Here is a 26,420-nt window from a genome sequence, read left to right on the forward strand (position 1 = left end):
ATCCACGCGAGAATATTACTTAATAAGACTAATAGTCTAGTCACAGATATTATACCATTTTGAAAGCCACATTTACTAAACCTCTTATTCCTGAATAAAAGAGAAAATAGTCCATCACAAAATGGGTATGCTATTAAAGAAATTTTACCCTGTTTCAGTTCCTGGTTCAGTTTCTGGAAAATATCAGCGAACCAAACTTCATATTCCCTACGCCAGAGGGCAATCATAGATTCAATATATATTCCGGTACGACTTGGAAGATTGACGTGTATGCCGAGCCGATCTCACCCGCGTAAGTTATAATTGTATCATAAAACTAATGGATTTTAGTTTGCGATCTTAGTTCAAAGACTTTTTCAAAGCATTTTTTGGTTTGTTGTATATTTCTCTCTTCGTAACATTCGTAAAGATCGGGATTAATATGTTGTATTACGTGAAAACAAGAACAATCGAAATAATTTGTTTCCTTCGTATCTTCTTGGTCAATCCTACAGTCAATCCAATAGTAAAAATAACCAAGGTGGTCCGAACGGTTAGTTTTCTTGCTGTTAAATATTTGACCAGATTTTATGTTCATTATTGCGCCAACATATATCCAAGGTACATGTTTCCGTTGGAGACAAAGTTGGGGTAGTTTCGAAACTAACTGTCTATGACATCAGAGTACTAAATTATAATATTTGCAAGAAATGAAATGCAATTCTGAGCGACCTTCTCGTAAGTCGCCCAGCTGACTCGTAAAATTACACTCAATGCAGAAGACAACATTTGAGTTTGTATTTCAACTAGTTCTTGATAAATGAGTCTTCATGTGCATCGCATGATTTTCATTAATTTTTTCTCTATCAATGCATATTGATTTTCTAATTTCTATATTCTATTGCATATTATCAGGTTCATTGATCACTTCTCTTGTCTCGGTCGACAACATGAGGATGTGACAATTATCAGCGTCAAAAATACATCCGTACCAAATCACAAAAATGTAAAGATGGCGACGATGACGTGGACACCTCTTGACACAGATGTTGGTGAACATATTGTGTGTGTTGGCGTGGAAGACTCAGTGGGGTAAGCCTCGTGTAATAGATTGAATCTTAAATGCTAAACTGTTGAAATGATTCGTCTGGTATCTAAACATTATATGGACACTTATAGCTTATGTGAAGACGGATATGTATATTCCAGTTTGTTCCAATGAAATCAGCAACAAAATGAGAGAGAGAGAGAGGCAGTCACCGCACCTAAATTACAAATAAACCAAAGATCAGATGATGTTCAAATCTTCAGTACTCAAATTTTATGTTTTTAAATAGTAAAATATGTAAGAAAAAATATGCTTTTCTGTGATCATTTCCGCACAATATGTTCATGAAATCTCTATTTGCATATTCAAATAGTAGCAAAATCACACTGTGTAATGGAATTGTTTCTACATTATTCAGTTAAATGATAGAAGAAGGGTGATTACCTTGTTTTCCGGTTTTGACGATTCCAGAATTAGTTTGAATGGAAACTTCTATTTTGTCGTTTGATTTCAATAAAGGTCTAGTATGGTGCACTCTGGAGAGTACCGTCCAGTGTTTCAAAGTCTGTATACTGGACGTATTTTTGTTAAAAAAGACATTCTCATGAAAAGAGGCATTAACTGATTGAAATCAATCCTGACTCGATACGCGAGAAATTGGATCTACAGTTGCCTCCGTAAATAGGTCAAAGATTCTTAATTTGGGATTTGTCAGTATCAAATCAAAACCCAAGTAAATGTATTAAAGGTCTGCAGTTGACATGAAGTGGCATACATCAAATACATATAATTGGAACATAAATAAAAGATGGTCATTTAAAAAAAAAAAAAAATTGATTTGTTAGCTTTGGTGTTAAGAATTATTTCATAAGCCGAAATTTCATCTCGGTGTTAAAAGGGTAATGATTTTTTTAATTCATACAAACCACATCTTTACACATACAAATGTTGCTCTCTTGGAATCGCAGAGGCTTAGTGGATAGAGTGCCGGACTGGAGGCCGATAATATGCGGGTACCAATCCTATCATTGCATCATCCCGTGTCAGCTAACATGGTGTGTCTTTGGACACATCACTTTGCTGAAATTGTCTAGGCACAAGATACCCTTCTGATGAACTGCCGCAACTAACAAACCAACCCAGCTATGCCCCCTCCAGAGTGTGATACAAGACATGGACCAAGATATGACTGTACAACTGAAACATTGTTCAGTTCATATATCGTGAGTGCATTCATTGGTATGCAAAACATATGAGGTATGTATTTGACATTTAAAGACGGTACTGTTGAAGACTACACAACTCATTGTGATCAGATATATATATATATATATATATATATATATATATATATATATATATATATATATATATATATACATACATTTCTTTCTATGCAGGATGGATTCGTCTGACCAGAGATGCTACATGCTAAATGTGAGAGGTAAGATAGTACAATTGTACAATTGAATATATATAATAATAATGTATAATATTATCATCTGCATTAGTGAAAATTTGTTTTGCTGATAATTATTTCTACTTACATTTGTAATCTGATCAATTTGTATATTTGAGCAAAGATATATTATTTGTCTCAGCATTGTAGCATTGCATCGAATAATAATATTATATAATAGTATAAGTTCTACATATTCTACTGGCAATAGTGTTGTACAAAATTAATATATGCGTAGTAACTACTATTAAATTTATTTCAGCTCGTCTCGAAGTAAATCAGTATATAAACGTTTCCAATGTAAGTATTGATAGGACATATACGTTACTATCAGTCATTTAAATATTTTACAAAAGAATTCAGACAAGCACATATTCTCTCACGAACTTCCAAGAAATTCCAATTCATTTGCATAGACAAAATGTTCCTTTCATTTAAGAAAGGAGTGTATCAGTTTCAAGTATGTTCCCCGTGGAAATGGAGTATTATATCTTAGATTTCAAAGCATCCACATGCGGTCATAATTTAAACATTTATTGACAGTTTATATAATACTTAATTCATCTGGAAAATATTTTATTTACTGTAATGAATGTAACTCCTGTACGTTGTTTTGGTAAATATTTTCATTAGGATTGCATGGTGATTTTTACTTTAATCATGTAGTCAATTTGACTTCAGGACTATAAGTTTAAATCCTAATCATCCTCAGTCAATGTGCATGAATAGTTGTCTCCTGTTTATTCTCCTTCTTCCAGGAATTGTTCGTAGATTTCCCCTTTGTTCACACCTGTCGTTTGTTCTGTTCATATATTTTCTTCTGCAACATTGGAAACGGTACGAAAACGGTATGGTATGAACCTTTACGATATGAAAGGGGTTCAAAACAGGATGAAGACAAGTCTGTAGGATTAGGAAGACGGTTTTGAACGGTGCTATTGTACGATACGGTACGAATGGGTACGCAGACACGATATCACGAAAACCATTTCAGCGGTCGTTTTCAATGTTACAAAATTATATAAAATAGAATGCAAGGAATCATTTGACTTGCAGGATAATACTGAATTACAATAAGTACAGATGAAAAGACACCTGGTAACTAGCTTTGAACGTTACCAAATGGTATGGTACAAAACGGTAACGGTACTTTGACTAAGAGACCATTGATGTACGGTCAAAAGGTGCACGCAAGAGGAACGGTGGAAATAATCAACTAAAACGATCAGTAACGGTACGGTATGACAATGTACGCATAAATGGTTTCAAAATGATGCTATAACAACGTATATATTTGTGTCTTATGATTACAGAACAGGCCGTACTTCATCAATATTCCCCAAAAGGACGTTCTACAGTGTGATGCAAATGCCACGTGTATATTCCCTATGTATGCAAAGACTCCAACAGCTGGGTAACAATACTTTGTGTTTACTACATACTATTTATCGTCGAGGTATTTGCGTAAGCAATCAGACGAAATTATGAAAGAAATTGCATCTAAAAAGAGAAAACCTCTAATAAAACATTGACTGTTGAAAATATTGCATTATATTAGGAATCGCAGTACCTGTCTTTCATGTTATGAATCAGTCTAATTTATCTTAAGTTACCAACTATTGGAATCCAACAGTCTAATCTTCAACCTCAGCTGGTCATTTGAATAAGGTTTAAAGATAGATGCAACTGATTCTGTCTCAATTATATGTTTGCTAAATAGCAAATGTTAAAAATAATGTTCGAGAAAAGAAATCTAAAATAAATAAAGTTTGAAATTAATGGAGGGAAATGTGTTTGGATGAGTGGATGAATGAACATATTTTATAGATGTGTGGGTAGACGAATATATCGGTGAATGATTGAAATGATGGATGGTTAAGCAACAGTTGGGTGAGCGGATAAAGTGAGCAGCGGATAGTTTCATAAGGAAATTGATTTTAGTCAATTGACTTTGTTTCGATATATAGCCAATATGCAGATAAGCACAAACATTACTTAGTGTGTAAATAGTTCTATATTGAAATCTGACCAATTTTCTTTTGAATGACGATACTTAAGGCCACATCAACAAAATTGCGATTCTGGGAAACAGACCTATGAATTTGTTGTCCATTTACAAACGTTAATATATGGTTCCCTTCAATTTCATATTTTTCTGCCTACCCAAATGTTGTTGTCAAAATGTGTATACAGGCAGGCTTATCTGACTATGAAATGTTTTTGTATTTCATGGCTAAGTAAGCATTCACCTAATTGCATATTGTGTTACAATCTTTCGTAAAGCTATACGTGCAAGCAAAGTTGTTTCCATTAAAGTTTGGAAACATTTGAGTGGATGTTTTGTGTAAGGCAATAACTGCCAAATCCTATTTTGAATGTCTCATTTCTAGTTCACATATTAAAACGTTGATTTTATGTATTAAGTGTTTCTATAATTGCAGCGCTCAAATAATATCCATTTGGTTTGGCACCTATTACGTTGAATGGGCCAAAAATGGCACCGAAATTGTAAACAGTGAAAATGGTGCATTTAAAATTGACATCAGCATCAGACATATGACAGGTGGCTCTACAACCTTGTGTTTTTATGCCCAAGATTCAAATAGGTGACTCTCTCTCTCTCTCTCTCTCTCTCTCTCTCTCATTACTCATACTGAGATATTTGCAAAAAATGGACGAGGTCGATAGAAATGAAGTGTAATCATACATACATACATACATACATACATACATACATACGTACGTACATACATACATAGAAACACACATACATACATAGAAACATACAAACATAGAAACATACATACATACATACATACATACATGCATACATACATACATACATAGAAACATACATACATGCATACATGCATAGAAACATACATACATACATACATACATACATACATACATACATAGAAACATGCATACATACATACATACATACATACATGCAACATACATACATGCATGCATACTGACTAGGCCATCTTTAATTTTCCTCTAACATTTCCATGAGCAAATACAAATATATGAAGTTTAGTACCCTAAAATTAAATTATTTTTCTAGCCGACCAAATCGTTTCTAAAGAGTTTAGATAGAAGTATATCTTTTAATAGTTGCGTTTAGCCATATTTCGTGTTATGTAATGGAGATGCTTGCTATGATAGTAAACCAAGTGTGTCAGTTTTCACTTGTATCTTATCAGAATAAATGTTACAACCATATTATTCATTTCGTTAAACAAGCTGTTGTTTAGTTACATGTTCTATCATGCGTTTCGGAAAACCGATGGTTTGAAATTGTTTTGGAATTGAACTTCATTACAGCAGTAACAGTGCAAATATTTAAAATCTCTTGACCATGACCTACATCCCAATATTTATTAGGTGTGCATAACTAAGTATATATTTCGCAGAACCATAACATGCTTTTCCTCTCATGACAGTTATGGTGAAATGATTTTTTAATTTTTATTACTTGTAACTATGCAAACTTGCTTAGTTCCCTGTTGTTTATTGCAGTGCCATTAGTGATGAAACATGCATCAATCCAAGGATAATACCGCCAGGTATTATTGCTATGATGGAGTAGAATTCAAGCTTGCAAATGCCTTATTTCGTTTTAAAAATACTTGAATTTATTATTATAACAATCATCTTTTTCCGGTCTGTCTAGTCCCTCCGTATCATCTTGTAGTCAGTGTAACCAAGGTTTAATTAAGTGCCACTGTCTGTGACAAGAATCGATGACTTCGTGATCTTGTCATATTAAGTCCATTGTATAAAGATTATGTCGTCATACCTTTAAGATTTTATTGCGCAAAGTCACACGTGATCACGCATAGTTGATAAAAAGTTTTGCTTTTGTGGTGAATGTAAGATTTCATAATTAAACTCGTACCTCTTGGTACTAATATATTTGTTACTTCATTTTCAATGTAGACATAATCCTTCGTTATAAAGATTACACTTTAATATCCGTAATATTTGTTCCGTTGAGAGGTTTGCTACATGCTTTGTCCATTTGATTGACTCGCAAATTTGTCTCCCTTTATTCCCTTCCTGGCTGTTGGTATCAACATTTTAAATTTTACGTTGCAAAACTATGTAAATTAACGTAAATCAGCAATTATCGAACTTTCTCGGCTAAAAGCTTTCATGGAATATAGATGAACATCTATCTTAGTAATATTTTTCGGAGCAAGTTTGTATACTATCAACTCTAACGAACTTAGGAGATTCTTTGACCATAATACGGGAACTAGGTGACTGTCTCATTCAAATGTCAGACATTAAAGCTAATAATTGCAGCCTAGATATACGAACATGGATGAAACCTAACCCAGTTCTTTATTAACTCTATAACCTTTTATGCGACAGGATAAATATTTGTTTGTCACTTTCATTTCATTGCATGTTTTAAAGGTTCTAAGACCTTTCAAATGTAAAGAGAATATTTCTTTGAAGTACTTCCATTGTTAATTATATTCACATTTCATTTATAATTATTTAATTGTTCAATACTTAGCACACTCGTGTCTCTCATTTACAAAGATATTCGCGGAAACTCAATGGATTGAGTCATATTAATTCATTCAAACAATATTTGCATACCATGGTATTACTATTCATTTAAGTCATTAGCCAGCAATTTACACGAGTACATTTGTAATCGTTTGCTAATTTTAGATACAAATTTCAGATCCATGTAAAGACAAACCCTGTCAGAATGGTGTTTGCAGACAAAATCCTGACGATATAAGCCAGTTTTTTTGCGAGTGTGTCTCCGACCATTACTACGGAAAATTTTGTGAAAACGGTATTAATTAATTATCATTTTGAATAGCTGAGTGTGTTATGTCTGAATATATGTATGTACAGATACATGCATACATATCTGTTTGACCAAACACGTTCTTGCAGCCTATTCCCGAATATATTTGGTATGATTGTATATATCCCATTATTGCTTCTGGCGACAACTTCCATTCAAATCTGGAAATTTATTTTAAGTTGCATAGTAGATAATTTGCACATAGGACATTTCCTTAATTATACATGTTGTTTTCTTACACAATATAAAATAGTATATGTATTAAATTAAGTTTCAATGCTATACGTGATCATTCCTTATTTCCATATATATAATTTATTTATTTAAAAAATTATTTCTGTGTGTAACTTGACTTTTGTAAACAAAGTTATTCTTTAAAATGACTATGCTACATTGATTCAGATAATTTCTATGTTTTTCATCTGTATTCTCTATATAGCGGAATTCCTGATTTATGAAATATTCACAAAATGTTACGTTTTTAAAAATTGCCTGCACAATGTATAGGATATTGTAGTTTTCCAGCTATACCAATCTTAGTCTGCAAAATTAAATTTTCATGGCCTCTGATCAGTAGGAAAATCGCGGAAACTGTACCACCTATAAGGTTCACTATAACTGTATATATATCAAACATATTTAATAAATATAATATAATAAAATGCTAACAGCTTGCAAAATTTAAATTATGAAGCAGCTTCATCTGGAGATACTTGCACTGGCAGTATCTCACCAGGTCATTCAAAAGTTTATATATATATATATATATATATATATATATATATATATATATATATATATATATATATATATATATATATATAGTTGAATTTTCTTATGCTATTCTGGAATATATTTTGGCATTATTTAAGCAAATCATCCTCGACCTAAATTTCCTTTGGCATTTTAGATTTGATTTATTTAGATGGCAACGTAGAAAATAGAGCTCCAAAGACTTGTGTGTAAATGAATTGTCTATTGAACGAGATTTATACGTATGCTTTTCCGCATTCAAAACAGGATAGGTGGAGAAAAAAAAGTAATGTCTTTGTGACTTAAGTAGAAACGACAATAACGTAATTGAAACACAAACGTTGAAATCATTTTTGAAGGAAGTATGAATCAGAAGTGGCTATGTGGCCGTGAACATAGTAAGCATGTCGTGTACTAGCGTACCAATGGTTTTGAGTAGAAGTATTGAACAAATATTATTTTACTTTGAGCCTGAATTGAACTGACGAGTATACCATCTCTTACTACTTAACAGTGTTTAATATTTTAATGCCTAAATAAAAAAAATTTAATGTCGATTTATAAAATGACTTATTTTCACAGCAGTTTTAGTTTCTTGCTTTTCCAAAAATGTATTCTCATAGTAATAGCTGTGTACTTTATTGTAACAAACATAATTTAAACCCCAAATGATCTCTATCTCGCATGTATATCTTGTATAATTGAAGAAATAAGTGACTGTCCACCAGGCCGATGTCTAAATGGCAAATGTATAGATAAAAGAGGACCATCTTTTTTATGTACCTGCACACACGGATGGACCGGACATCTTTGTGATTTGAGTAAGTTACCTCTTGCTACCTTTTCTTCGGCTGTAAGATGTACGAACATAATTTTTGTCATAAAATGTAAATTAGAAAAACGATGACATAACCCGTTAGAGTTTCTAGGCATGCAGTTACCATACAGTTTATTCCTCTTACATCCAAAGTTATGTTACTTGTAACAACACTGCTGCATATTGATAGATTTCCTGAATTCAGAACAAACAAAGCTAAGGAAAAACAAATTTGATTTTACGTATACCAGATGTGGTATCAGTATGTATTAGCTAGCGGCGATAAATTACAAAATGAAAAGTGTTTTTTTCAAATACATGTATTTAATAATTGTCATCAGTGTATGAAAGTGGCAAGTAAGAATTTATTGTGCTTTACATGCTGATTTTGATGGTAGTATCTATTAAAAACACCTTATGCCGAAAATAATGTATATTTGCAAATAATTTTATATATATGTCCAATAAAATTTATTAGTACATGCAGTTTTCTTATCCTTGTAACTTATGTATCTGAAAACGTTTGCTTTCGAAGAGAAAAGCAATATACTGCAACGTATATGAGCATATGATTCCATTCACACTTTGGGCATATTGAAGAAAACATGTTACATAATCTCTAACACAGAACGAATTATACGAACGGTTGGTTCGTAGTGACTTAAAATTCAAACATGTTGTCTTCATGTGATCGCTTGCGAATCTTGAAGCATTTAAATTCTTTCAAAAATTATATTTTTACATAACTAAAATTCTATGCAATCCAAAATAAATGAAAAATATATGTTTGGTGGATTTTGTGTATTGCACTACGCTCTGTTGAATTACATTCCTCAGTAAGGATCATTACCTAGAAAGGTCTAGCAATATGTGCATAAAAATAGCTAAAAAGATTTTTTTAAAATTCATTAAATTGCATAAGTTGAAGATCATAGCTTAATTTTTTCAAATGCAGAAAGAAAGGATTATGTTGCTAACCGAATATTTCAGTAAGTCAAAATTAGCAAGATCATATTGGCTTTCCGCAATAAAAAGCATGCGCAGCGGATTTATTGCAGGTTGTAAATCACTAAAGCTTTCCAAAGGTTGCGTATACTATTCGTTGGATTTCAAATTTTCATTTACAGCCTAACAAGAATTTAATTGCGATGAAAAACAACTAATATTTAAAAATCTTTCCTATTATGTACGGCTGTAGGTGTTACATATATATCTTACAATATCGTAACGTTCTTTGGAATTGCGGTATTCGAGGTTTTCGGTAATTTTCTGCATAGCATGACCTATCGAGTGTTTGTCTTATATACACTGGATGACCATAAGTCACTAGTTCTGCATCACCGCTTTCCCTTCGGGAAAATGTCAGAAATGCTGGCGAATACACTATTTTAAAAATGCTCCCATCCATTTCCCTGTTCCAAAACATGACCATACCCCATGTTCCCAATGAAAACATATAATCTTCTTAAAATTAATATCACTATAACGATTCGGATAACCAGTCGCATAATGGTGTCCAGTGATTTTCTGCAAGAGTCAAATCACATGATTACCATATTTGTCAACAAGAGAGATATCGACTCTATGGTAGGAAATAGGTGTCAAAATATTAAGGATGTCAATTTTGTTTTCTGGTGGCTTTCGCAATTAACAGGTGTTGACTTAAACATTTTGCTGTACATGTTTATTACTTTTCATTGTAACAAAGGATTTTTAAGCGCTCTGTGGTCCACGTGTACTTTCAAGCTCATGTTCGTTTGTCAATTCTCATCGAAAATCCTGGCATTGTTTTAATTCTCTCAGATACGTTCTGTTCATGGAGGATACAAATGACAGAATGAGAGCCACTGAATCATCCAATTTTCAATTTTGATTTACAATTTGTGCAGCATATACGTCAAGATCCTAACATTAGGACAAGTCATTTCATCGTACAAATATTTTTCAGTATTACCGCGATATCGGAGAAACGCCTCTTGCATAACCTGGAATCTACATGACGCATCTTTATCGATCGTTTTACACAATCTGATTTAAACTGGAAGTTAAATATATAATTATGTATAGCAAGAATACCATATATATATATATATATATATATATATATATATATATATATATATATATATATATATATATCGATTATTAGAAATAACTGTTTTTACGTGTTGGTCTTCCATATTTTAAATAATATTATATTTTACTTATAAATTAGGTGAGTCAAAGTTCACAGCGTATCGATGCACCTAGTAAGAGTTCATTTCATACAAGTGGATTACCTTATGTATTCAGGGTTCAAGAGTTTATTCTAAATGACGACTATCTATCCAGTTCTGTACCGTGGAAAATGAAAAATGTCCACAGAAAACAGTTTTGTCAAATTTGCCTTTTTTCTTGTAAGTTTACGACATTTATCTTACGATTTCTGTTTTAGGACATTATTTATAAAATGAGTCCTTCCGTTTAGGCACAATCTGATTCAAAGGACAATGACTGATATTTCAAATTGTAGTATAATTCATGGTTGTTTGATATCTAGATATTAATGACTGCATACCCGAAGATTGCAATAACCATGGAATCTGCATTGATAAAGTCAATGGTTACAGCTGTGATTGCTTCCACAGATACCAGGGGGATAATTGTACAACAGGTATGGATATTTTTAGAAAGTTTCAAAGCTACAGATATACATTTATATCAAGATGTTTAGACACATGTCTTTTAAGGAAGACAACTGTCTTTAGGTGTCATTTTAGTTACATTGTCTGAAACACCAACGACATTCAAAAGAGTGTTCTAATATATCTTATAGGATTTCATTTGATACACATATGTCACCGTTGACAATCTATCCACCTGCTTGCCTGTTCTATCTCGTATTGAACATTTTTGGTCATTAAAGAATTAACTTCACTCCACTTCCAATCGAACACACATTTGTTACTGCAATGTCTTTTTGTGTTTATCTATAGGTTACATGGATAAATAATGTCGATCATATATTTACTTCCTAAAATAAAAATAAAATAAAAGTGATATTCAACGTTTGTTTTATTAGAAATATGTCACGAATTTTTGTTTCTTTTTCACGTTGTCACTTCATAAAAGCATATTTTCTAAATTTCATCTGTTCAATGACGATTTGTATTCTCCGTGTGTATTGACCAAGCACATCCTATCCTTCTCAACACAGCAAATGCAATCAGAATGAAATGTACAATAATATGACTTATAGTAACAAGTTAAACTGATGATCGGAATAACATTATTGAGGTATTATATGAAATCTTAGATGATATACTTTTCATCATGATATCGTATGCACCAATCAACAAATGGGTCTAAATTGGAATTGTTCAAGTTTGTATATTTATATATTGATCACACGGGCGGTCTATTTCAGAGGCATTAGGCATCTCACTTTTATGTACCTATATATCTCTCACAGGTAGTATTTGTTTCAAAATTTTTCTCCGAAAATACATACTACACTATTCTTTTATTCAAAGCGACAAATAAATTCCAAAACATGTTTCCTATGAGCATTCGACTTACTGCAAGAAGAGTTGGCGTAGATTTTGTAACTCGATCAGGCGGTCAACCGCATGTTTGAGATTTCGAATTATTTATGGGTATTTGTGTCGGAATGTGCTGGTCAGACCATTTTATAGATGAATTTAGTTATGTCTATTATTTTCTTAAACGTGATAATTGAAAAGAATTGATTACGCACCAAAGTACCTGCCCATACATTATTTATAGAAAGTAAACATGATCGCTTTCAAGTGGCTACTGTTTGATGAAAATAATAAATTGTATTAAAATAATCTGATCTATTGGAATCTAAGCACGTATGTATTTGATTGCATTACTACAGAGTGTATAAAAATAGGCCTTATTATATTTGATAATTGCATTTATATTTTGTGTCATTCCTTGTAATTGCTACTTTCGATATTTTATCAAGTTCTTTGTCCGTTTCGAGAAAAGCTTTGAAATGTAAATGCTTAAAATTTAAGAAATGATCTAGGATTCTTCTTACCAGTATCATTAACTTTTAATATATTCAAAACGTATTTCTCCGCTATTAAATTTCATTGATGTTTCTGGTACGGAGATTTCCCTATTTTTTCAAGCTACCTTTAAAGTAATCTATGCTTGTATCGTGGCTTAAATACTTATCTTAAAGAAATTAAATTGCTTATTATTTTGAACCTCTATCATCTATTTTAGAGCTATACATAACACAAGCCAAAATATCTCTATTTATTTGCTCTTTTTCGTATGACACAGATAGATGTAGCACATCACTTCTTGAAAAGTCATGTGATGAACCAGGTGAGTGAAATTATAATTTTAATGAATCTAGCCTGAATTTCACCTTCAAAACAGACAATGTTATTAAACTTTAAGTTCTGGATCCAGTGATTCAATTGGCTGAAATGTACGTATGATTTAAATGCTATCAACTAAATGGCTCGAGTGATGATATAGCGTAAGACCTATTTTGGTGAAATTCAGGCACTTTCTTATTCTCCTGAGCGTACCTTCCGTGAATAATAAATTGGACGAGGAGACTCAAATAAGAAACTATCTAACTTGCATTTCTGAACGAATTTGTTGAATATTTAGTGCGGTTTGAATGATTATTACTATTTGGTTTAATGTTTGCCCATGTGTATGATTGTTTGTGCGAATGTGAGTAAAGACTGTATTGCAGATAGTGTGCATGAAATGTTTCAACACCTATAGTAATACAGTTGGTGAACATTTTGCATATGCGATGCCCATCGCTTTTATTTGTCATGATCAAAAGCAGAAACATAACCAAATCAACAAAGTACATACATTTATAATTCAACAATCTTTCATGCATTGCTATTTTCTATTTCCCCAGCCTGTCGTGCAAACTCCTGCACAAGCAATGGGGTGTGCACAACAGGTGGTGTATGCCGTTGTAGCCTTGGATTTGAGGGGTCTGCGAATTGCGACACGGGTAAGCTTCGTACACGCAACGGTTCATTTTCATATCTAGGATATTTTATCTCGAGGATCTTGTTGTTTCTCATTGAAATTCTTATTAATACGACCTGCAAATTCAAATATTAACCGTGGTTAACATTAATAATTTGCAGTTTTGTTTCTTTTATTTCAATAATGGTTTTCTTATCGTGTAGGCATATGTTTCGAGTACAATATTGCAGGAAGATGGAACAATGACTTCTTTACACAAACATATTTATAAATATTACAATAATGTGAAAAAAGTAATATTGACAAAATTGAATGTTCATTTTGTTTCATTAAGATTTTCATCTAGACTTTATATAGATTTGTATTTAGAATAGCTCTGTCTCTTCTAAAAACATATTTTACAGCAGTGTGAGAAGCATTTTTCTGGCTGTACGAAAATCAAAACAAGTTTACTCTAGTAGAAGCATTAATAGAACAGGCTGAGGTTTGTAATATGTATGCAATATTGAGAAGAGAAAACAAGTACACTTTCAGTTTGCTTTGTACTTCATTGATATATATCAATCACACATCGCACACGAGTGTACAACAAAATTCAACTGAACTCGAATGTATTGAATATCAGGTTAAATTATAAAAGTATTCAATTATAAAGTACAAGAATTTACCTTATGTCATGCTGGCAATATTGAAATAAAACCGCTAAATTTATATCAGATTTTGGAGCTAAAACTGCTTCGTCTCTTATGGTGTTAAAAGAAAAGAGTGCTACAACCAGTAGTTATTATATGTTAAATGTTCTGTAGATATGTTTATTTCAATTAAGGCTAAGTTGTATATATAAGTTATATACAACACACACACACACACAGATCTATATATATATATATATATATATATATATATATATATATATATATATATATATATATATACGTGTGCATATATTGACTGCAGGGAGCAGTAACATATTTACAAACGTACTCAAATTTATTGTATAACCAGAGGAATACAGCAACGATGACAGATGAAATCTTATCTATTAACAAAGTTACTATAAAAAAGAGTTCGTCGTTTTGTCTTAGCATTTTAAAGCATCTGCATTGCTATATTTCTTGCCCCGACTAAATAGTTTTGCTTTTAAGGGGTATCCAACTGTGCTAGTGTATGAATTGATGTAACACAGAGCTTAATGTTTTATGTTGATTATCCATGTCTAAAACTTATTGGAAAAAGATATAATGGTATAGGTAAAACGGGTAAGATCATCGTATTGTAGCATATATTAAAACTTTTTCAACTTTTCAGATTGCACTGGCCAGGTACGGGCCGTCAAAAGCATTAAAAGCACAATAGACATGAATCATAATATTTACAAAATATACCCGCTTTCCAACACGTCTGTTTTTTTTTTCTTCTCAGTTCTGACATCAAACTTTAAAACGCTTGAAATATGACCGTTTGTGTGAATACCGCAGGTTTATCAGAAAGTCATATCATCATTATCAAATTTATTTTCTCTTGCAGAGAAAACACTTCTTAATAGCCAGCAGGTAACTGTATATGAAAGATTAATGTAACAGGATTCGCGTCATACGCGTCTTGTCATTGTCCTAAACTGATTGCGACCTATGATAGTTGATCCTATTCCACCTTCGTATTATTTCTACGTAATGCATGAGCGTATATGTTCTTTGTCTTCATCATAATAATTCATATTTCAAATTGTTTTAAATTATTATTAAATTATAAAAAAGCACAGCTCTTTTTCACGTGAGTATGAAATTGTATAATTGGCATGAGCAGCGCTGACATAACGAATATTATATATATATATATATATAACGTTATACCATAAAAACTAATCAGCAATCGAACAGCTATCTGATGTAATTTGAACCGCCTTCTCAAACTGTAGATGCATAGGCATCAATTTGTGCAAAGTACATTTGTTCTCTATTTCTAAACATTTTATTATGTAATTCCTTATATCTACATTTTTAGTACCTGTTCTGAAATGTCTTTGAATCTTAATATGTTCCTAGGAATAATCTTCTCTACCGGTACTAATCCCTGTCAACATACTGATTTTGTATCTACCTGGCATCTAATTATATCGATCAAATGATTGTCAAAAGATAGATTGATACAAAGAAAACGATATACCAAGCTGCTAAATTCACGTTGAAAATTTAATTCTGCCGTGTATATTAAAGACTGCAATTCTTTTTGTCTCTTTAGGTTAACTTCGTAGAGCCAACATTTGCAGATGGAAGTATAATTACATGTCACAATATGAACCGGTGCCACTTTTCCGTATTTGTTGCAGGCGGGTAAGCATTTAATAACCTGTAATCATTAATCTCCTAAGAAAACGTGTGTGCCGAAATCAATAATGAATATATATATATATATATATATATATATATATATATATATATATATATATATATATATATATATATATATATATATATATATATATATATATATCTTTTAAGTCAAAGAAATAATATATATGACAGGAAACTGACACAAAACAATCCAACTGGTGCACAACGAGCCCAAGCTTTAAAAATCTACCGATTCCTTTCTAAAGAGCACAAAGCCACAAAAGATAATTACACAAACGAAAACATAACAAAACACAACTTTTCTTATATATATATATATATATATATATATATATATATATATATATATATATATATATATATATATATATAATTGAAAATAAGCCATGGGGAACAATAATCATGAGCAATTTTATTTCCTTACTTACTTCTCTCGTACGCGGATTTTAAAGTACAACTTTCAATAGACGATGGGGAAAAAGTTTATGTCTATCTAAAAACAAATTAACATATTGTTCGACACTGAAAAATACTTAAAGGTTTATAACTTCCAGATATGTTAAACCATGATTTTACAACTCCTCTATTTCATTTATGATTTAAGTGTAGTTCTCTACCTTCGACAACGAAACATCAACATTTTAGGTTAGCTCGTTTTCAACGTCAGCTTATATTCGAGGTTGGCTTAATTTTGAAGTCTTTGTACATATATGTATATACATGTGGTACTTTTTATAGTCTTTTTCACCGGCATGTACATACGATTCAACTCGCGCACCTCTCTCTCTCTCTCTCTCTCTCTCTCTCTCTTATTACCTCATTTTCAGCTGTTCCGTTTTTTGTACCGTTTTTCGTGATATATGTGTTTGTTGTCTGTCTTCGTCTACTTTATTGTGTTCATAATACATTTGCTGTTCAGTTCGCATGTGTTTCTTCATCTTCTTGTTTTGGAAACGAGAACAATTAGACTTTTTCTCAGCTGTTCTTGTTCACTGCTACAAGGCCATCACGTGATACTCGCCAGTCAACCAGTTTATGCTATGATGGACCCTCAATAATTGCTTTAAATGACCACTCCTTGGCTCTCCACACTACGTTGTGCTCTAGACCAAACGAACTGAGACAACATTCATCATTACTTAAATGTAAACAGAAGCGGGAAAAAAACGTTGTTTCAAAGCTGGCCTTCGTAGAACAGGAAGAAGAATTCCAGTTATCTCCCTTATGCCCTTTCCGGCCCATCAATTTAAAAATTCGGCCGTTAATTTAGATAACCTAATTAAATTCACTATTATATCGTCAATCTTTGTTTCAATTATCCAAGAGATACCTCTGCGTATTGTATTATTCAATGCCCAATCAGTAGGACCACCGGAAAAGCGCACAGAAATAGTTAATTTTATCAACGATCAGAATATCGACGTTTTTTCCTGACAGAAACATGGCTAAAAACATCAGGCGATGAGCCCAAGTGCGTGGATCTAACACCCACCGGTTACTCCATCAAGTTGTTCCCCCGCCACTCTCGCGGAGGTGGAATTGCTGTCATTACAAAGAACTCCATGATCAAACGTCTTAACCACACCACAACTATCAATTTCTACCACATATATCGTTTGAAATAGTCTAATCCACACTCACACCGGAACAAAGGTCAATCCTTTCTCTGCCTCTACCGCCCTGCTCCTAGTAGAAAAACCAAGCTGACTGAATCTCTCTTTTCGGAGCAATTTCCGAATCTCCTGGAGTATGGAAATTCGATATGTGGCAACCTGATTATTCTTGGAGATTTCAACTTTCACTTTGACTGTCCCGGAAACAAAAACACATCAAAACTCTTAGATTACATTAATCTTTTCAACCTCAAACAGTCAGTTAACCAACCCACCCATAAACATGGTCACATTTAAGACTGGATTTTTCGTATACCTGATGGTAATATTCTACGGTCCCCCCTGTTATCCCACGAACTTGCATCAGATCACCTCTGCATTATATGCCATCTTGGCGCATCAGTCCCTAACCCTCCATATTTATTTGCTACTAAGAGAAACCTCCTCATGATAAATAGAACCAAACTAATGCACGACATTCAAGTAAACCCAACAACTTGCTTACCTCCTACAGCAGAACAACTCTATAACTGCCTGCGTTCATTGCTCGACAAACATACCCCAGCCACCAAGCGCAGAGTATCAGCTCAGTAGTGTTCTCCATGGTATAAGCAGTGCTAGGGACCAGCTTCGCGCTGCTAAAAGAGACCGCTGTAAAGCTGAGAGGTTTTGGCTTTCCACCAGACTCACTATTTATAAGCCAATCTATCAAGCCGCTAAGAAGAACGTCACAAACATAATCCATGCAGCGAAATCAGCCCACTACATTACTAAGATCATGAAAAGTTTCAGCTTCAAAGAGCTCTTCGATATTACTAACAAGCTGATGTCAAGGAACAAATGTACACCACTTTTAACTACCTTCTCTCCAGTCGACCTTCCGGACCTGTTTGCAAATTTCTTGCGTGACAAAGTACAAACCATTAGAGATAAGCTTGACATCACAATTTTAAATGACTCGTCGTCACCATACAGTTGGGATACAGAATTTCAGAGGCAACCATTAGCAGCATTTGAAGCTGTCTCTATGGATTTAGTACGTACAATCGTGATGAAGAGTGCACCAAAGTCATGTGAACTTGATCCAATTCCAGCATCACTGCTGCTTAAATGCTTAGATCCAGTATTGCCTTCACTAACTGGTGTTATTAATAACTCTCTCTCATCCGGGGAATTTCCATCATTTTTCAAAACTGCCGTTGTAAAGCCTCTGCTGAGGAAAACAACACTCGACCATTACGATTTAAAGACCTACCGCCCAGTTTCTAATCTCCCATTCATATCAAAAATCTCAGAAAAAGATGTTCTATCCCAACTTGTATCTCGTCTGAATTCAAACAGTCTTTTGAGCGATGTACAATCTGCATATCGCCCTTGCCACAGTACTGAAACTACTCTTATAAAAGTAGTTAATGACATACTCTCTGCTTTGGATAGCGAAAAGATTACAGTCCTCACCCTCCTTGATTTGTCTACAGCATCTGGCAAAATAGACCATGATATATTACTTAACCGTCTTCAGCATGTATTTGGCATTTATGATACAGCCTTACTGTGGTTCAAGTCCTACTTGGTCAACAGGACACAAATTGTGTCCACAAATGGTATACACTCCAGCCCAGTTGATCTTTGTTGTGTGTTCCAAAGGAGTCTGTTCTTGGACCTGTTCTCTTCATTCTATACACTCAGCTGCTCTCAAGTGTCGTAGATCATCATTCAGTGTCTCACCAATTGTACGCTGAGGACACCCAAATATACAAATCTAGCCACCCAACCGAAGTTTACGCTACCATCCAAGGTGTAGAGAGGTGCATTTCTGATGTGAAATCGTGGAAGACATGTGACAAGCTACAGATGAATGATGATAAAACTGAGATCATTCTGATCACAACACAAAGACTTTCTCATTTACATCCTTTACCTCAAATAATAAATATCAGCAACACCAACAATACATTCACACAGTCAGTACGAAACCTAGGTGTCACTCTGGACAGTGCTCTCACACTGCATCAACATGTCAAGGTTGCATATCTTGAGGTGAGACGTATCAGCTCCATTCGCAAATATCTTTCAGTTGATGCCACTAAAACACTTGTGTGTTCATTAGCACTTTAAGACTGGACTATTGTAACTTAATTATATCTGGTTCATCTCAATATCTACTCCATAAACTTCAAACAGTTCAAAACACAGCTGCTCGGATCATCCTTAGAGTACCACGATCAGAGCACACCTCCCTGCTGCTCTGTATCCTGCACTGGCTATCCATTCGATTCAGAATCAAACCCAAAATTTGTTCTCTTTGCTAGGTTTCAATGACGGACTCCAGTCGAAAATACCTATTCGACCTCACCCATGTGTACACACCAGCAAAATATTTACGCTCCTCTTCTGACAATCGTATACTCATTCCCACTATGAAAACGAAGTCATATGGACAACGTCCTTTTGCATACCAGGGGGCCCAGCAACGTGGAATGAATTGCCCAATGAACTTAGAGAAAAAGACACAGTGATCCCATTCAAGAGTGCTCTTAAAATTCACCTTTTTAGACTGCAAGAACAAACTTAAAGACCTAATAATGTTTCCTACTTTAAATATTTACACCTTGTTTGTTTTTTTGTTTTCTAATTTCATGGTGTTTATTTTTATAGGTATTATCTAATGTTGTAAAGCGCTTAGAGTTTCTAAAAGTTAGGCGCTGTACAAAGTCCTCATTATTATTATTATTATTATTAATCAGACGTTGTTGCGACAAAACTGTAATGTATCTCCTGACATGAAAATCTATACCATTCAATGCGTTTGCGAAGCCATTACTTTTTAAAAAATATCAAAAAATAGCTTACAGAAACTACAATTGCAATCGGCAACACTGCATGTGTATTTTTGTTTCGATTGAGTTGACAGAACTGTTATGATAAAGCGTAGTAAATTGTCGAGTACGTTAGCCCGAGTCATATGTTTCTATACCGTATCAAACGAGGTTTCCCCAGACGAGGGAACAAAGCAATTATGTGGCTTTATATTTCTACAATAGAAACATTTTATTCACAATTTGCTTTCAATTTTCTGAATGACTACGTTTAACCAATAAATTAGTCATTTCGAGTTTCATGAAAAATATTGTACAACCCTATGAATAATCTCCATGTACGTAACTGGAGCGTGGCCTAAATATATACTGTGCTGTTGCGTCACTGGTCTGTATGCATTGCACATAAGATTTTTTTGTTGTTGTTATAGGGTTTAACGCCATTTTTCAGCACACGATAGGCTATACATGGCGGCCAGTATTAATGGTGGAGGAAGAACCCGGGAAAACCCCGGAAAGAACCACCGACCCACGAGAAGCTACCGGCAAGCTTTCTCACATACCCACATTAGCCGAATCGAACCCACGCAGACAGAGGTGAGATGGCAGTGATCCGTAACGGAAAGCGCTTTAGACCACTCGGCCACTCGGGGCCCCCTGCACATAAGATAATTTACTCTGTAACACTGAATTCTAAAAAATATTGTATAGGATATCTGAATGGGTCTAAACTGCTCCTTTTATTTATATATATATTCTGTGTCATCATTGATGCAGCTGGGAAAGAGATCAACGATAGATACATTTCGCACAACAGTGTATGATCTGTACATGTTTGATCTTGCTATAACACATTGTGGTTTTCTCATAAAACACTTCATGATAATAATTTATCATTAAAAATTTTGCATTACAAAGGTTCCACGTCCATGATTACATGAAGTTCTAGTAACAGTGTAATTACAGGTCTAATCCAGAGGTTGGAATCCAGTATATTTCTGACGGTCTGAAGACATTATTAAATGTATCTTCACCGAACACAGTCCAGTATGCCCCTGGAATGCAGAATACGTTCGAATCAGTCATCAAGATAGAAGCACTTCAAGACAACACCTTATTAGATCATCAATACGTTTGTCTCGAGGCTCATGAAAGGTTATGATTGTATATGTTTCTTAATTCGTTAACAACTGGTTGTAAAGTTTATTATTAAAACAATCCAGAAAAATCATTCCATTATGCTTGTATTTACGTTTTTATATGCCCTATATACTAAGTTGAGAAAAAATCAAATGACAAACAATAAATGTCTAAGTGTAACTAATAAATATGTGTACATACTTCTTAATGTCATAACAATTATAACTCGAGGAGTTCTAATAAGCTTTATCGTTTTCAAAAAGGCGGTGTAGGAAGAATGAAGAAAATAACGATGTTGATGCTGTTGCTACAGACGATAATCAAGATGGTGATGATATGGGTTATTTTGGTTGTGGCTCTGTAGAAAATGACATTTATCATCATTGTAATCATGCATGTGTTCTAATTCGGCAGCGTAATTACCTTACATTCTTATATTAAGGTAAACGCGATACCATTATAATAAATGCTTGGTTTTTCAGGGGGGCACAAGGAAGCGGCCTTTCATCAAGATGTTTTAATATATACTACATCGAAGATCGTAAGTATATGTCTGTATTATCGAGCCCACTAACGCCAATAAATGGAAAAATGTCACCATACAAGCACAAAAACGTCTTTTATGAATACAAACTTTCATGAATAAATCATAAAATGTTCTTATGTAATAGAGTATGACAAAAAGAATTAACAAGAACCGTAATGTACTTTATATATCAATAATATAAACACTTTTCAACATAAAAATTCGGCATTTCTCATTCTGGATTATAATCTAATTAGTATGTGTTTGCTTTGTTTAAATATTAACTAGAGTAACAACGTGTGTCGAATTAATCAACTTAACAACTTTAAGTGAGATGAGGAATACACGGACATCTACATTTTCGTAGCAGATAAATTCATCAGAAATGTGCAGTTATCTTCAATATCCAATTTAGACCTTCTTGCATCCAGTCATAGCCCACCAGAATTTGTGCATAAAGACAATATTTGTATAGTATATATACCGTTTCTTTCATATACCGTATGTTATATAAATACTTTCAAAAGGAATTTCGAAACGCCTCGTTTCCGTTTAAGGAAACATCTTACCATATCCTATTATCTCAAAAACACAAACATTTATCTCAATGCTAAATATGTATTCTATACTAAATCATTCTAAAATGGTATATATATATATATATATATATATATATATATATATATATATATATATATATATATATATATATAGTATCAAAGACAAGAAACATCCACTCTACGAAAACTTTAAAGATAGTGAATTAAAAGAGAAATGATACAATCTGTCTTTCTTTTCCATGAATTGTGGTTATCGTTATAGCTCCTACCGTAGATCTTTTATCGTAAACAATATCTTTGAATGCATGTTGAAGTTTATAATAAAATAATATGATTTCAATATATCGTTCATGGTCATTCATGTTACAATCATATTTACTGATCACGTCATCCTCCGAAACAACACCCTGGCTACTTAAGCAACCAAAAGTACTTTTTACACTACACAATGGGAAAAAAAATCCCAGACAAACGCTTCCATCTTCCACCGCTCTTATTATGAACTCCTCACCGAATTTAAAAGCTACACAAGAAGGTATACCGACGGATCAAAGGATGAAGAAAAGGCTGCTTACCAAAAGGCACATCAATTTTTTCAGCCGAAATCAGAGCAATAGACCTTGCTCTGCAATATATCGAAAACAAACGTATTTTAAACAGCATCATCTTCTCCGACTCCCTATCAATACTTCAGTCACTACACAATAGAAAACTGGAGAACACATTTTTGACCAATGTTCTCGTCAAAAATACTAAGCTGAGTACCTCCCACAATACAGTATACTGCTGGTTACCTAGCTATGTTGGTATTAAAGGTAACGAAAAAGCAGATCGCGCTGCTAAAAAGGCCCTGTCTCATGAACCATCTGATTTTAAATTACCGTATACTGATTTTAAACCTAGTATCAAAGAGACTTTACGTCAGAAGTGGCAGGCATCATGGAATGATGCAGTGAATAATAAACTTCACGCCATCAAGCCTACCCAAGGAGAATGGAATCCTTCATACAGAATTATACGTAGGGAGGAGGTAGTCATTGCAATAATTCGAATTCGTCATACTTCTATAACCCACTTCCACATACTAAAAGGTGAAGACCCACCAGCGTGCGTTTCTTGCAATGAACCATTCACTGTTAAACACTTTATGATAGACTGTTTTGACCTGCAACCTACGCGCGATCAATATTACAATGTGCATGACATGAAGGAACTTTTTGATACAATTAACATCACTTGTATTATAGAGTTCCTGAAAGCAGTGCTCTAAAATCTAACTTTTACATTTACATCCCCCGTTGATCGGGAAGCTTTGTTTTTTACCGTTACCATCTTATTGTTTTAATTTCAACTATTTGATTTTGATATCGCTGTTCGATATATGACATTTTATAATTTTTAAAAGAGTATACATATAACATTTTTTTGTATGGCGCTAAATGGCTCAATCAACTTTTTTTCTTTTCAAGCAAAACTTGTAAAGAAGACGCAGGAATATGCTGACCGAGACGTAAGTAATAGCTAATTAAGACACACACATATGCACACAACAAGCGTTCAAGTTTTCTGTGCTTGAATTGCTGTACTGTAATCCTTCTATTCGTAATAATGTACTATCAATTTCTCGCTAATCTTAAAACTATTCTCAGGTGTTTCGAACGACGCTCCTATAGTGCTGAAGACTTACCGTGATAGCACCACTGAATTTAACGGGGTCCCGATTGGCCGAGTGGTCTAAAGCGCCCACCGTTACGGATCATTGCCATCTTACAATTATATTTATTTGCGTGGGTTATTTTGTTCGGCTCGGCCAATGTGGGTATGTGAGAAAGCATGCCAGTAGCTTCTCTTGGGTCGGTGGTTCTCTCCGGGGTGATCACTGGTTCTTCCTCCACCATTTATACTGGCCACCATATACAGTCTTGTTCTGAAAATGATGTTAAACCATACAAAAGCAAGAACAGCTGAATTTAACAGCTTTATTAATCAAAAGGTTAATGCATTCAGTGTAATCTCGTGAACGAAGAAAATCACTCAGGACCTTGAAAGGTTCATTTAACCGGATTGAATTAATTAAATATTCAAGTACTTGAGTATAATCACTTAATCCTCAAAGTACTGAATGCTTATATCAAAGTTCATATATTATGCTATATCCAACAAAACGTGTGTGATCTGGATTTTCAACGTAGCTTTAACAATGTTTCAGTCATATCGCTATAGTGTGACCTCTTATAGTGATGTCTAGCGCTGGGGCATAATGCCGCAGACATGTAGCACGAAGTCCCATCCAGTCCCATTATCCTGACACCAGGTTGACCAGTCCTGACACTAACCTCTTAATGCTGAGCGCCAAGCGAGGCGCCTGCTAGTACCATTTTAATAAGTCTTTTGTACGAATCAGACGGGGTTCGAACCCACAACCTCTCGCATCCGAAGCGAACTCTCTAACCACTTAGGCCACCGGAGCAGTGTCCAACAACATGGACTCTTGCTCACCCTGTGTATTACTGAAATAATAAAAGTGATATAAGTATTTTCATTTTATATTGTCCATTTGTGTCAAATCTGATTCAACAGATTTTATTGTATAATTAAACCTTATTATTTCAACATAACTCAAAATGGCAGAAACAGTCACGTTCTGACCTTTAAATCGCATTGAACCAATCAATTGCTTGAGCGCGCGTGGTAGGGTAATTGCATTTTGTATTCCCATGCCTGTTCACACGACTCACGTTCATACTCCCGTGTTATTCTTGACCTATATGTTTGTATGTGCGCGCGCGCGTGTGTGTGTGTGTGTGTGTGTGTGTGGTTTACCGAGTATAAACACGTCTTGACAAAATACAAAGATGTTCATCGTATTATGTGGAATTAACAATGTGCTAAATATAGTCGTCCGATAAAAAAGTAAACACATATCATGAAATTTTAAATGTAAATGTACACATGGTTGAAGATATTTGTATGTGCTTTGTACCAAAAGGTACGTTATGTCTGTTTTTGCCTCATAAATTATGTTTAGTTATTAATATATATATATAGTATCTTACACTTATATTTTATATTTCCTTCAAATACATATACTCATCTTTTGAGAAATGAGAAATTTCATATAATACTAATGAAAATATCTACATAGAGTTTGCTACACACATTTTAGCCAGTATAAACTATACATCTCGAATTAGTGTTAGAGATACTGATTAGTCGGTATCGAGACAGTAACAACCACTCCGGATGCGCAAGGTCGTGGATTCGATCCCCGTCCGAGTCACACCAAAGACTTATACAAATGGTACTAACAGCTGCCTCGCATGGCACTCAGAATTAAGAGGTTAGTGTTTGGACTGGTCGGCCTAGTATCAGAATAATGTGAGTGAGTGGGACATCATGCTACCTTAAAGCAACATTAAAAAATCAAAATGACACACAAACACAACACACACACACGCTCAAGACAGTAACAGGCACGACAATTAAGATGTCATTCTTGCAATAATGACATACACATGCGTGAGATAAAATTGAGTAA

General features: G+C 33.9%; 1 protein-coding gene across 1 annotated transcript in view; it reads left to right on the plus strand.

Annotated features, from left to right (window-relative positions):
- LOC149792433 (uncharacterized) overlaps positions 1–26,420 on the plus strand; it is a 138,045-nt gene that overhangs the window by 13,499 nt on the left and 98,126 nt on the right. Inside the window, exons 7-23 of the mRNA XM_089969575.1 lie at positions 159–292; positions 895–1,071; positions 2,428–2,471; positions 2,749–2,786; positions 3,800–3,900; positions 4,928–5,092; positions 6,012–6,058; positions 7,192–7,308; positions 8,784–8,897; positions 11,433–11,546; positions 13,190–13,234; positions 13,794–13,892; positions 15,398–15,423; positions 16,112–16,203; positions 21,623–21,811; positions 22,279–22,337; positions 24,352–24,392. Of these exons, the coding sequence (XP_089825701.1) occupies positions 159–292; positions 895–1,071; positions 2,428–2,471; positions 2,749–2,786; positions 3,800–3,900; positions 4,928–5,092; positions 6,012–6,058; positions 7,192–7,308; positions 8,784–8,897; positions 11,433–11,546; positions 13,190–13,234; positions 13,794–13,892; positions 15,398–15,423; positions 16,112–16,203; positions 21,623–21,811; positions 22,279–22,337; positions 24,352–24,392 (1,602 nt within the window). The remainder of the gene's footprint in view (positions 1–158; positions 293–894; positions 1,072–2,427; positions 2,472–2,748; positions 2,787–3,799; positions 3,901–4,927; positions 5,093–6,011; positions 6,059–7,191; positions 7,309–8,783; positions 8,898–11,432; positions 11,547–13,189; positions 13,235–13,793; positions 13,893–15,397; positions 15,424–16,111; positions 16,204–21,622; positions 21,812–22,278; positions 22,338–24,351; positions 24,393–26,420) is intronic.

This window comes from Sinohyriopsis cumingii, chromosome 9 (assembly GCF_028554795.1).
Source record: "Sinohyriopsis cumingii isolate HCF-2022 chromosome 9, ASM2855479v2, whole genome shotgun sequence".
Taxonomy (NCBI): Eukaryota; Metazoa; Mollusca; class Bivalvia; order Unionida; family Unionidae; genus Sinohyriopsis; species Sinohyriopsis cumingii.